The sequence below is a fragment of the Bubalus kerabau genome, chromosome 10 (assembly GCF_029407905.1).
Source record: "Bubalus kerabau isolate K-KA32 ecotype Philippines breed swamp buffalo chromosome 10, PCC_UOA_SB_1v2, whole genome shotgun sequence".
NCBI classification, from domain to species: domain Eukaryota; kingdom Metazoa; phylum Chordata; class Mammalia; order Artiodactyla; family Bovidae; genus Bubalus; species Bubalus kerabau.
The window spans coordinates 46,943,603-46,957,828 of record NC_073633.1 but is presented as its reverse complement, the minus strand read 5'-3'; the positions used below and the strand labels follow the sequence as shown (position 1 = coordinate 46,957,828).

The 14,226-nt window shown below is 38.9% G+C and overlaps 1 protein-coding gene across 22 annotated transcripts in view; it reads left to right on the top strand.

Moving 5' to 3' along the window:
- LOC129621292 (uncharacterized) overlaps positions 1 to 14,226 on the top strand; it is a 694,734-nt gene that overhangs the window by 468,259 nt on the left and 212,249 nt on the right. Inside the window, exon 9 of one of the 22 annotated variants that reach the window (XR_008699206.1) lies at positions 6,715 to 6,934. The exons of 19 other annotated variants lie outside the window; for them this stretch is intronic. Coding sequence is in view for 1 of the 3 variants with exons in the window: in XM_055537539.1 (XP_055393514.1) it covers positions 6,715 to 6,868 (154 nt within the window). In the remaining 2 variants the exon portion in view is untranslated. Of the gene's footprint in view, positions 1 to 6,714; positions 6,935 to 14,226 lie in introns of those variants that run through there. 2 more of the 22 variants (XR_008699190.1, XM_055537539.1) reach the window with 2 other exon arrangements.

Genomic DNA, 14,226 nt, shown 5'->3' with positions numbered 1-14,226 from the left:
AAGATTGTCGGGAGAAATATCAATAACCTCAGATATACAGATGACACCACCGTTATGGCAGAAAGTGAAGAGGAACTCAAAAGCCTCTTGATGAAAGTGAAAGTGGAGAGTGAAAAAGTTGGCTTAAACCTCAACATTCAGAAAACGAAGATCATGGCATCCGGTCCCATCACTTCATGGGAAATAGATGGGAAAACAGTAGAAACAGTGTCAGACTTTATTTTTCTGGGCTCCAAAATCACTGCAGATGGTGACTGCAGCCATGAAATTAAAAGACGCTTACTCCTTGGAAGGAAAGTTATGACCAACTTAGATAGCATATTCAAAAGCAGAGACATTTCTTTGCCAACACAGGTCCGTCTAGTCAAGGCTATGGTTTTACCTGTGGTCATGTATGGATGTGAGAGTTGGACTGTGAAGAAGGCTGAGTGCTGAATTGATGCTTTTGAACTGTGGTGTTGGAGAAGACTCTTGAGAGTCCCTTGGACTGCAAGGAGATCCAACCAGTCCATTCTGAAGGAGATCAGCCCTGGGATTTCTTTGGAAGGAATGCTGCTAAAGCTGAAACTCCAGTACTTTGGCCACCTCATGCGAAGAGTTGACTCATTGGCAAAGACTCTGATGCTGGGAGGGATTGGGGGCAAGAGGAGAAGGGGACGACAGAGGATGAGATGGCTGGATGGCATCACTGCCTCGATGGACATGAGTCTGAATGAACTCCGGGAGTTGGTGATGGACAGGTAGGCCTCGCGTGCTGTGATTCATGGGGTCGAAAAGAGTCGGACACGACTGAGTGACTGATCTGATCTGATCTGAAGGGACAAATAACTTTATAAAAACCAGTACTTGTAGAACCATCACTAAATAGGATATCTGTGTACTTGATAGTCCTTCAAATGCTTTTTTTCCTTTCATATCTTCATGCTTTTCCCCAAGATGTTTTTTTTTTTACCTGGAATACACCTTCTAAGAATCCCTTTAACTTGGTGATCTTGGTAGCCATCGTGATTAGATCTCCAGTCTGTGTGAGTGGAGTTATCAAAAACATGCTTCTATTCATTGTTGTCTAATTGCCAAGAAGCCTCTCAAAACCAAGCAATAAGTATTACAATTATCTGAGAACCTCTTCAAGTAGCTTCTTGAGCTCCTGAGGACTAAGACTTGGTCAATTTTTGGTTCAACTCCAATCTCAATGGGTTTTTCTAGAAAGCTCAAGGGTCTTGTGTTAGCAAGGTGAGACAGATTCCAAATTGTATGGCAATACAGAGAGGTCACCCTGAGAATAGGGATGAGGGAGATAAGCATTTGGGAGGCACTCAGAATTCTGTGTAAAAAACAAAACAAAACATAAATTTTGGCAGAAATCCAACTTTGGAATCAACCTGGACTAGAGTTAAACTATAAGTTTAGTAGCAGGGTAATGAAGACTTCTCAAAATATGATTATTAGAAACTTAAAACTGCTCTTCCTTGTGAAAATTTCTACTCAGTATATTGCTTTCCGCGTCGATCTCTTCTTTGGGCCCCCACACACATGCAAAGCAGAATATTTCCAACTTTGTGTAGGTACTAACACCTGCGACTATTCTCAGTAGATTAACTTATAGTTTGATCATGCCAGAAGATAATTATAGCAGATAAAATTTTATTAAATTGTTTATTATTATCTCAGGAGTGTTTTTCTTGGGTTGCAGTCATATTGGGGAGAAAAATGAATGTCTATGAAGGAACTATAACTAAAACCACTAATATGTGCTTTTAAGACTGGATAATGTTCATTTGTTACTGTATGTGGATGAAACACGTTGTTGTTCAGTTGCTCAGTCATGTCCAATTCTTTGTGACCCCGTGGACTGCAGCACGTCAGGCTTCCCTGTCCTTCACTATATCCCTGACTTTGCGCAAACTTACGTCCAGTGAGTCGATGATGCCATCCAACCATCTCATCTTCTGTTGCTCTCTTCCCCTCCTGCTAATCTTTCCCAGCATCAGGGATTTTTCCAATGACTTAGCTCTTCACATAAGGTGGTCAAAGTACTAGAGCTTCAGTTTTAGCATCAGTAATTCCAATGAGTATTCAGGGTTGGTTTTTCTTTAGGATTGACTGAAACACATCACTCAATCACAAATGTTCCCATTTCAAGTTTGTTTTTTATGAAGGTAAACAGAAGGGAACTAATATCTAATGAATGTCTCTGTGAGTCAGAAATTCTTCCAAAAGATTTCTATACTATGTTTCACATAATTTTGACAACACTGTCCTTTGGAAGATGAGGAAGTCAAAGCTCAGAGATATTAAGTAATTTATTCACAGCCACATAGCTAGTAAGGGGTGGCCAATGTTTTGAAACCAGGACTCTCAAATTTCAAAACCGTGTATCACATTATCTTTCAATAAAAACAAAAGCATATTTTAAAATACTATTTTACTTTTGTCTTTCTCTGTATTATTTTACTTAGTGTAATGCCCTCCAAATCAACACATGTTGCTGCAAATGACAAAATTTTATTCTTTTTATGGCTGAGTAGTATTCCATTGTGTATATACACCATGTCTTCTTTATCCGTTCATGTGTTGATGGGCACTTAGGTTGCTTCCATATCTTGGATTTTTTAAATAATGCTGCTACCAACATTGGGGTAATGCATCTTTTGTAATTAGTGTTTTTGTTTTTATTTTGGATATGTACTCAGGAGTGGAATTGCTGGGTTCTGTGATAGTTCTAGTTTTAGTTTTTTGAGAAACTTCTATACTGTGTGATCTCACTTAAGTGTGGAATCCAAAAAATGTTACAGACTAGTGAACATAATAAGAAGTAAGCAGACTCACAGATAAAAAGAACAAACTAGTGATTACCAGTGGGGAGATGGAAGGGGGAAGGAGCAAAATAGGAGTGGAGGAGTGGAAGGCACACATCTATTGAGTGTAAGGTATGCTAGAAGGATGTATTGTACAACACGGGGAATGGCCAATATTTTGTAATAACTCTAAGTGGAGTGTAGTGTTTAAAAATTGTATAAAAATAAATAATAGTTTACTTTCGATAATGACTCTCCTTTGGCAATTTGAAAGATACAACACGTATCCATAAATAATTATTATAAGTAATAATCATAAACACAAGTGGTTGTAACAGGTAATGTCTAACAAAAAATGGCTAGAATTGTTTAAAGAATGTCTGTGCTCTGTGTGGTTCTGGCTCACTTTTTTTTAAATTCTTTCAAGTTTATGGTTAATAATACAAATTAACCACACATTTAACATGTAAATATGAGTGTAAGTGCACATAGATACCTGTAAAATAAATGCTTTATAAGGTGACTAACATAGATCATCAAGTCAACAAATCAGTTTCTGTTTATATTGATCATTCTCTAATCAAAGTACTAGTTAATATAAAGGTGAAATCAAAGGTGAAATGTGACTTGCTGATACGTGCAGGAGGCACTGACAACTTTGAAAGTGGTTAAATTGGGGATACTTACCTAAAGCAGACTCTAAGTGAGGTTCCCTATCACAGGGGGCGACTGTGCACGAGGATGCATTCCATTTGGTCCTGTAGCACTTTTTTTTCATCAGACAATACATTTCAGAAACAGCACAGTTCTGAACTGCAATATTGCAGGAGGCAAAATTCAGTATTTTAGGAGTTGCAAAGGTCTGATTTTAGACATTAAAGTTTATTAGGCTGTAATGATAATTTTCTTAATGTTTGGTGGGATTTAACCTTTAACAGAATGACATGCCAGCTCTAAACTGTTTAAATGCCTTGACACTTAAGACTTACACTAAAATACCAATTTTCATTTTAATCCTTAAAAAGGTTATTGAAGTAGATTAAACAAGTGCTTATGGAAGCCAGTGTATCTGACACCATCCATTCTACCTTATAATAATATGATTTCTATAAATTTTTGACATTTAACAAGGAATCTACTGATGCCTTTGTCTCAAGGACAGTTCTTCTGCCAAAAAAAAAAAAAAAACCCCAAAAAACCCTAAAAGATAAGATGATTATAACCTTCCAGGTGGCAATATTTTTATAATCTTCAAATGTAACCGTAAAATTGTGGTCTCTCTGAAATGTACATTTTAAAAATCAATTTTATTGTAAAATGTAAATATTTATATAAAATACCTGTAGTCATTTGTTCACATTTCTGTAAAACTTCTCCATAGCAAATTAGAGGGGAATGTAGCTTTGTCTTAGGTGCCCAGAATTTCAAGATTGTTAAGAGGATTTGTGTAACTTAGAGATCCACCTTCCATTCTCGGAATATCGTGTATTTATTGAGTACTTCCTATGGAGCTTTGCACTAGTCTTAAATGTTTACAGAAATGAACTCCTTTAATCCTCTCTACAATCTTATAAGGTAGATACAGTTATCTGCATTTTGCAGTTGGGAAAACTTAGGTATGAAGGCTGACTATTTTCCCAGTGGTAGACAGCTCACTGATATGTGAGATACTGGCACGTGAACTCCTGCCGTGTCCCTGGGTAGCACCAGCTCCCATTGTAGGCTACTAGTTCTCTTCTTTTCTGACTCTGCTCTGTGATGTGTTGTTGAGATCTTGGCTACGTGTGATGTGAGGGGTTGCTCCAAACTAGACATGCCATAGCTTATTTTGCCATGTGATTAGGTAGACTCTTGTATGAAATTTGAAAGGAGGATGTAGGAGGAAGAAAGGAGAGATCAAGAAAAGGAAGCTGAACCATAAGATAGCAGGAACTTAGAAAATACTGGAGGATACAGTCCAAAGTGAAATGCCTGCCTTGGCAATAAACAAATGGATTCTGCTAAGCACAGAAGTGGGAAAATTTCATCTGGAGACAAAAGAATAAAGGACAGAAAGAGAGGGCATGCATTTGTTTAAGGTGACAGACCTGCTGAAAGTTTGAGATCATTTTGCACATCAAATTGAACGGAAACAGATTCAGTGATGAGACTTTGGCTGGCTTCAAACGATATAACTGTAATGTTATTCTTCCTATTAGTACTGCTAGCTCCTATAGTAAGCTGAAGAAAGAATAATCTTGTGATTGGTCAAGCTTGAGGTGTTCCTGCTTCTTTTTATTAGCTGCTGAAAAACACACAGTTAATTGCCTTAAAAGGGCTGGTCATCATTAGTGTGCCATATAAAACCCTATAAATATAAGGATATCACAGGAAGTCCTAGCAGTCAGTTGCTGAGATTTCCTTGTACTGATGGACTTGATGAGAAAGGCTTCTCAGTCTGGGTTGATTTAGGAAAGTAGAAACCACTTTAGGACATTTCAGCCAGAGGGAATTTAGTATTGGGATGTGTGATACACAATGATTTGCTTGGACCTAATAGAGAACAGTGGAATAACTCGGAGGCTAGCAATAGCAGGAAGATGCTAAAACCCATAAAGCTGGACAGATAATGGGTTGTTTGGAGGTCGCTAAAACAAAGGTTTTCAGAGCTGTTTCTGCAGGATTTGGAGTTGTAGAGATGTGGCCATTCCAGGTGATGCTTCTAAGGCAGGAAGAATGAGAAAATTATCTGTTTTCCCCTTCTCTCTGTCCAATAGAGCCCAAGTGAGAAGAGAGCCTGACAATGAAATTAGTAAGAGAAAGGCTGGGAACATACCTGAAAGCAAACAGACAATGATATTTGCACATTTCTCAAAAACGTGTTTCAGACCATAAGGAAAACTTTGGGCCAGGTAGAAATAGAATGTAGACATTTGTGAGATTAAGTTCCTGTGTTTCTCCAGCCCAGCTTTGTGAGCGTACTCAGTCATGTCTGACTCTTTGCAACCCAATGGACTATAGTCCCCCAGGCTCCTCTGTCTATGGGGATTCTCCAGGCAAGAATATTGGAGTGGGTTACTATTTCCTTCTCCAGGGGATCTTTCCAGACCAGGGATCGAATCCCTGTATCTTGCATTTCAGGTGGGTTCTTGACCACTGCATCTGGGAAGCCCTAGCCCAGCCTTGCCTAGGGACAAAACTATTGTAGCAAGTCATAGTCTCTCTATCTCTGACCCCCTGTGTAAATATTATGGGAATCCCAGTCCTGTTGCCAGTCCCTCCAAGAGAGAGAGGTATTTTTTATGCTTGAAATACAGTCCTCTTGCCTAAAAGTGTGTATTCTTTCCTTCTGCCTCTTCTGTACTGAGGGGCACCAACGTCAGGTGACTGGGGCACTTGACACTTTTTACTGATAAACTCATAGGTCCCTGACTCTATCTTTCCCATTCTAGATTAGGTTTTGGTCATGTTCTCCCATTCCTTTTATCTACTGATGGACTCCCAAGACCCTCCCACATTGCCTCTACTGCTGCTGTTTACACATTCACGCCAAAGGATATAAGAACCAGTCTTCTTCCTTTCTGACCTGAATCAGGCCACAAAACATCTATTTATCATAGTATTATCACGTGTTCCACCCCTATAATTCGAGGAACCTGTTATAAGAATACAGATGGTGTCCTACTTATCATACTGGTGGTTGACAAATGCATGTTCATGATGACTTGAAAAGGCTGATCCAAACGTACAATTCTCAAATGTCTCCAGAGTTTCCAACTGGAACATGGGAGCACAGGGAGAGAGCTATCTTTGATCCTGCCCCACTTCTTTCACCATCCCCTCCCCTCATTTCTCACCCTGGGGGCTGCCCAGGCATGTGTGTGTAGTGCACACACCTAAGCCTGTTCATACTAACTTCCTCTTCTTGCATCTAAAGGTGTAGGTACTGCCTATCAGAATGCAATGGAACAACGTTTGACTGGATGCCTCACTGGACCATAAAGCCTATGAGGCCAATGCTCAGATCCATGACCCGCAGAAAATGTGAGATAATAAATGTGTGTTATTTTAAGCTGCTAAATTTGTGGTGATATTTTAATGCAGCACTGGATAATGAATGAGGGGAGAGTCTATGTTAATTTGTTCATCTAGCATTTAGTGTGCAAATAAATATTTCCTACAGAAAAAAAATGAATTCATCAAATGTTTAATATGCACCACCAAATATCAAGAATTACTTTAAGAATGTCCACCACAAACAAAACTCCTTTTGTCCAACAAGACAAAGCTCCTTTTATACTAAGAAGTACAGGAGATCAACAATGAAGCTGCTGGTATGAGAATACAGGGAAATGTAGAGCAGGCAGGTATAAATATTGGAGTTAATTAGGTGCTTGTTGTAAAATGGGAGTAAGTTTGGATGTTTCACTCGATAGTATAACACATTTTTATTACCAAGTGAGACGCAGAGTAACAGAGAAACACAAGTAGACAGAGGGCTTTATTTCCAGTGATCTGGCATTGAATGTCTTTAGTTGCAGAAACTGAAACTTACATATTCCTGGGATTTCATGAGAGTTGTGAAATAGCTCTTATATGATTGATCCTTGGCACCATGCTCACCTGTTCACCAGGAGCATCTTTGTTATTGATCCTTGAGAAAAACTGAGCACCCTCAGAGGTGAAAGATCTGAGCTTTGAGGTTAGGAAGTTTTGTTCCTCTCAAAAGGTCAGAAGGCTGGATGAAAGTAATTGCTATTTAATATATTTGTTTAGATGATTAAGAATTTCCTGAAGATTAGCCTAAGTGCCTTATATACTGTTATCTTTGACTTTGTTTCTAGTATGAGACATTTTCAAGAAATTATAAGGAAATGTCTTGGTTTACAGCCCAATTTGTGTACTGATCTTTCACAACTAAAACGTGAGGTTGAAACCTCCGCAGTGGCAGCAGGGTCAAAGTCTGAACTCTGAATATCTGAAGTCATTGCTCTCATGGGAAATAGAAATGCACTTTAGTCCATGAAAACAGACAGAGAGAAAAAACCCATTTCTTCCTAATGGTGTGTGTGTGCCTTTTGTAGAGATGTCTAAAAACAACCTGCTGGGCTTTGACTCCCATTTGAAGTTCAAACATGATGCCCGTGGTATAAATTACAAAGCTTTTATTGTGTCATTTTTATGAAGGAGAATGATACATACTATGCTTTAAATTATAGTAATGACCCGCTTATTCAGAGGTTGAATTTCTAACAACCTCTACCCTTGGGAACTCAGCCCAAACTTAGAAGGAAGAAAAATCAGCCCTGAAGGCTGACAGTGGTTACAAAGGCATACACTTCACTCCTGGGGCAGGGCCTTATTGGCCTCCCTTTAACACACAGTTTTTTAACAAGCTTGGTTATCTGGCTTCCTAACTCACAGAAGACAAGAAATGACAAACTAGAAAAGAGGCAGAGAAGAAAGTGTTGGAGGTGGCCATCAGAATAGCCCGTGGTGACTCATAGTCTGGCAGGAAAGGCAGAGACTGAAGCTAAAAGGCAGAAACAGCTGAGATTTGCCACCCTGACCAATACGGACCGTACATTATCCAGAAAATGCATAATGATGCTCAGCATCCCCTGTTTAAGAAGTAAAGAAGTCATGTGTAGCTGTGTAACACTTTGATAGGAAATTGTATTTTTCAATTCCTTCTACTTCTTTCCTTCTTCTTATCATTGAAATAGCATGAAAGTTATCTGTGTTGCTATGCTGTGCAGGCAAGAGATGGTACAGAAAGAGAAGAGTCAAATTCCTGGCTTTTGAGCTCTTGTGCATACTTTTATATATCTATAACAGAGATAAAAAGTCTTAAAAGTCACAGCTTTCGCTTGAAAGAGCCAGGGACTCAGGTCAGAAAAATAAGTTTTATGAATTCCAAAAACTTGGCTTTAAATAGTAAGGCCAGAATCTTGGAAGATTCAATGCATAGAATTTGAACTATAACTGCTAGAAGGGGAAGCATGTTTGATGAGGTAAACACCATTTTCCTGGCCAGAGAGGATAAGAGAATTGGAGGAAGTATGTGACTTCAGCTTAGATACACTTTGGGTACCTGCGAAGGGCCTGGTGCCCCCTTCTGCTTTGGTGCGTCTTGGGGAAGGTGGTAGTGATTAAAATCTCGTATAGATGTAGGAGGTCTGAGAGCAGTGTCTTTTGCTTTAGGGTGTAGAGTAGGAACTCTGTGAGATTCAGGTAAATTAAACCATGTGTCCAGTCTGATAAAGTAGCCGTATGTCAGTGGATTTTTTAGGACATAGTCTTCCAGGGTTCTCTAATGTAGTGTAAGGATCCATCAGAAAAGCTCACGGCCCAATCCCCTCCCGAGATCCCCTGAGGGCAGTGAGATGAGCCGCACCCCTGGTGCACATCACGGTGTCAGGGGGTCATGTGTGTAAACCTGGCTGCTGAAGGGAGAGGCCAGAGAGATGAGGCTGGCTCAAGAAAGGGCAGTCAGTAAAGGTGGCGGTGCTCACCTCTCCAGCCCCCTCCTCTTTGACTTGAGCCCAACAGATACCCAATGAGAAGGAAGGGGAGGATGTGAGGGGAGAGTCGTGGAGAACTGAGGAGTTGCTCAGAAGAAACTGAATTTCAAACTGAAAAGACTGAATTACCTTTAACTGGCAAAGATGAGAAAACAGACACTCATAAGGAATAAGGTAAATTTAGTTATTGAGAAGCAAAGAATGGTATAAATTTTTGTACATCCAGAATATATTCTAAAAGATTTAAAAAGATCTTCACTTAAAATAGTTAAGATGGAAAAGAAAAAGGGTTTTGGCATTTCACCTTTATAGTATCTCATCTCCTCACAGTGTCTCTCAAAAAAAATAAAATAAAATAAAATAAAAGCCAAACAAACAAATCCTCCATGTGTAATATAGTAAAAGTATTTTTAACAGCAGCTCACCCTTATTTTTTAACAAACAAATCCTCCACGTATAATATAGTACAAGTATTTATAACAGCAGCTCACCCTTATTTTTTTGGTAAAGTCCAAAGTACATTGCCCTGGGAGATGCTGTTTTTTTGAGAACAGAAAAGCTTGCAGGCCACAAGTGGTTAAATGCACCTGAAGCACCATAATGTATATGGTGCAAATACTAAGAATATTGTTTGTATTCAAGAAAGGAGGTGTGTTGTCACCTGTTTTCATCTGTAGACGCATCTAGATGATATATACATCCTATGCATCATCCCTACATGTGCATATTACAGCAAGGGAATGCATTTTTTTAGATATCCCCAGTCCTCTCAGTCCTCTTCTGCTCAGCAGCAGTTTTCATATGTGATTAACATCCAGATAGCATTTTCCACATTAACCTTGTGATGTCTGATAGGACAGAGACGGATACTGCCTTGCTCAAATGTGTACACATAATCCATAATGAATAACTGCAGCTCCTCAGTGACCATGGCAGGACATCACAAGCAAAGTGAAGACCAGGTTGAGAAAGACGCTAAGTCCAAAAAGCAATATTGAACGATTTGTCTGAGCATGCAGTTCAAAACACCAGCAGAGTTCCTTCCTGCTTGGTCCAACCCAGGCGTGTCATTCTGTACCCAAGGAGACTCAGCCACAGCTGTCCTTAATATCCCTTTCCCATGGGGCATTGGTTTAGATAGGGCTTCCTAAATGGCCCTAGTGGTAAAGAACCTGCCTGCCAATGCAGGAGATCTAAGAGACTAGGGTTCAATCCCTGTGTCAGGAAGATCCCTGGGAGGAGGGTACGGCAACCCACTCTAGCATTCTTGCCTGGGAAATCCCACAGACAGAGGAGCCTGATGGGTTATAGTCCATAGGGTCATAAAGAGTTGGGCATGACTAAAGTGATTTAGCATAGTAGAGCATAACAGGCATCTGCTAGATTCTTCTCTATAGGAGAGAAGACACAGATTCTCTTTTTTTAAATTAATTTATTTTTAATGACATAGATTCTCTTGTCTGAAACTGCAAAATTCAGTGAAAAGTTATTTTAAGATGAAAAGGAACAAATTAAAGAACTTAACATTTCATGAAATTCTACAAATATAGAAACAGGTGGCATTGGGATTGGAATGGTTAATCTTATATATTGTGTGGAATTCTAATGGGGAAGATTGGTAAAGGGAGACACAAATGGTAAGCTCTTGAATTAATTACATTGGTGAGAAAGAAAAAGAAAGGTAAGAAAAGTGAAAAAATTGCAGAGGAAGAATGTATAAAACTTGAGAATTTACAGAATATGAGGACAGGAAAAGATGTGATTTTGAGTTTTTATGCAAGGATGTTTGAATGGATGTTGTCACTAACAGACCAAGGAAACTGGAGGAAGAAGTAGTTATCAGAGTAGGAAACGCATTTATTTCCTATACATGGAATTTAAGTTGTGGGGACAGGATAGCGAACATGTCTTTCAGGTAGATTTTGTGGCTCAGGGGAATATCAGCTGCATGCCATAGCCATAGATTTGTGTTGTCTGCATTGAAGTTGTAGCTGAAGGTGTGTAGTATATGAGATCCACCGGAGGGGAGAAGCTAGAGAATTCTGAGCAACTATTTGGAGATAAGAAGTTCTCTCATTAAAGGAGAGAAGCTTTGTTCAGAAAACAGGGATTGATTTCAAGAAGGAAGTGATAGAGTTTCAGAATGTGAATGAATTTTGTTCATTATGCTGATTGCATCAATGGGGTAAAGTGTTGAAATCTGCATTAGTATAAGACTTAGTGTTTTTTGTTACTCAAAAAAGAAACCTCCCTACTAAAAATTCCAAATAAAATTATGCTTGATTTAAGTTGTTTTACCCAAGGATTATTTGTCTTCCTTCCCTCCCTCCTTTTTGCAAATTGTTCTTCTGGGTTTGGACCTCTAATTCTGGAGTTTTGAGTCTCTAACGCTTTATGTCAGGGGTCCCCAACCTCCAGGATCTAATGCCTGATGAACTAAGGTGGAGCTGATATAACAGAAATAACGTGCACAATAATTATAATATGCTCGAATCATCCCCAAACCATCCCTCCCCACACTGGTCCATGGAAAAATTGTTTTCCAGGAAACCAACCTCTGGTGCCAAAAAGGTTGGGGACTGCTGCTCTATGTGATGGATGTAGTCTTTCTCTTACTCTTTTCCACTTCCATGTGCAAAAAATAACCTAAATGTTCTTTAAGCCCCTCTGATGTTCGTATCAGTAAGAAATCGCTGTTTTGAATATAGTGTAGTGAGTTGCCTTCTTCATTTTTTTATTAATGAATTGAGGCAAAATGCACATAAACATAAAAATATTAGCTTAATAATTTCTAAGTCTAATTTAGTGCTAACTATATTGCACTTTTTGTAACAGATCTCTAGAACTTTTCATCTTGTGAAACAGAAACTCTCTACCCATTGAATAACAGCTTGCCTACTCTCTTCCCCCCAGGACTTAGTAACCATCATTCTTTTTTCTGTTTCTAAGAGTTTGACTACTTTAGATACCTCATGTGAGATGAATCATGCAGTATTTGTCTTTTTTGGTGACTGACTGACTTCATTTAGCAATGTCCTCAAAATTCATCTTTGATATCAAATATTACAAATTTTCCTTCCTTTTTTTAAGGCTAAATAATATTCCATTGCACATACATACCACATTTTGTTTACCCACACATACATCAGTTAACATTTAGGTTTTTTACTTGTTGGCTATTGTGAATAATGCTTCAGTGAATGTAAACACGCAAATATCTCACTGGGATTCTGTTTATAGTTCTTTCACATAGATACCCAAAAGTGAGATTGCTTTTACACCATTTGCATTACACCATTTTACATTCTCACCAACAGTACACAAGGGTTCCAGTTTCTCCACATCCTCACCAATACTTATTTTCTGTTTTTATGATAGTGGCATCCTAATGAGGGCTTCCCAGGTGGTGCAGTGGTAAAGAATCCACGTGCCAATGCAGGAGATGCAAGAGACATGGATTTGATCCCTGGGTTGGGAAGATACCCTGGAGGAGGGCATGGCAACCCACTCCAGTATTCTTGCCTGGAAAATTCCATGGACAGAGGAGCCTGGCAGGCTATAGTCCATGGGGTCACGAAGAGTCAGACGTGACTGAGCACATATGCATATCCTAATGGATCTGAGATGATAACTCACTGTGGTTTTGATTTTCATTTCCCTGATATTTATTGATGTTAATCATCTTTTCATATGCTTGTCAGCCATTTGTATATCTTCTTTGGAGAAATGTCTATTTAAGTCCTTTGCCCATTCTTCGAGGTTTTTTTTTTTTTTATTGTTGTTGAGTTGTAGGAGTTATTTATGTATTCTGAATATTAATCCCTTATCAGATACAGAGTTTGCAAATATGTTTCCCATTCTATAATTTGTTTTTCACTCTGTTGATATTTCCTTTTCTGAGCAGAAGTTTCTAAGTTTGCTGTAGTTCTATTTGGCTATTTTTACTTTTCTGGCAGGTGGCTTTATTCCTTCTTTTAAAGTGGGACAATCGTATTACTGACTCTAAAATCATATTTGCCCATATGATTTTAGAGTCAGTAATACTAAAGTATTGACTAAGTACTAAAGTAATACTAAAGTATTGACAATACTAAAGTAATGACTAAGAGAGACAGACAATATGCTAAGCTTCCCAGACCCCTGTGGCCTGATATGTTCTCACCATTTTGGCAGTATGTCTTTACTTTTCCTCAATGAGAGTGAGTTTATCAGGGGTGAATTCTATAAGATCCTTGGAAGGTCATTCTTTGGCTATCGGTCAAGATGGGACATTATTTTTGCTGAGGGTATCATTGTTGGTTAAGGGTTGGGTCAGAAGACTGTAACTAATATATCTCTCAGCTGTAACACTTTCTTGTTACTTTCTATATATGGCAACAAAATTCAATGAAGGGAAGAGCCTCTTCCAAAGTCAATTAATTGGGAAAGGCAAATAGTCCAGAAATCACAGGGGAGTTGCATGTTGTCCATCTATTGACTAGAGCTGCAAACAGAGCTGCTTAATGCAGTGTAAGAACTTGTCATTGCAAGCAGGCTTTTGCTCAGTTTACTAAATGTATTGACTGTAGGATATAAAGAAATCCCTTATAAACAGATTTAAATGCAAAGCAATTACAAACACAGCCATCTATTTTTCTCTCTAATCTCAGGAGGGAGGGAGGAACAGCTGGTATAGCCATTAGCCTCAAGGAAAAGCACACACAGCAACACCTCTGGCTCCCCCTTTATCACCTGCCTGTTTAGCAATGTTGCTTCCACTCACCGCTTGATTGATGTGAGAGCCAGGATTCCTGTTTTCTGTGAATCATCATTTGCCCACAAAAACAATTAAAAGTTCTGAGGATAAAATAAAACCTTCTAGTTATCCTTGCATATAATTAAGGCATGTCCAACAACTTGGTCAATAGTCCTGTTTTGTGACAAGT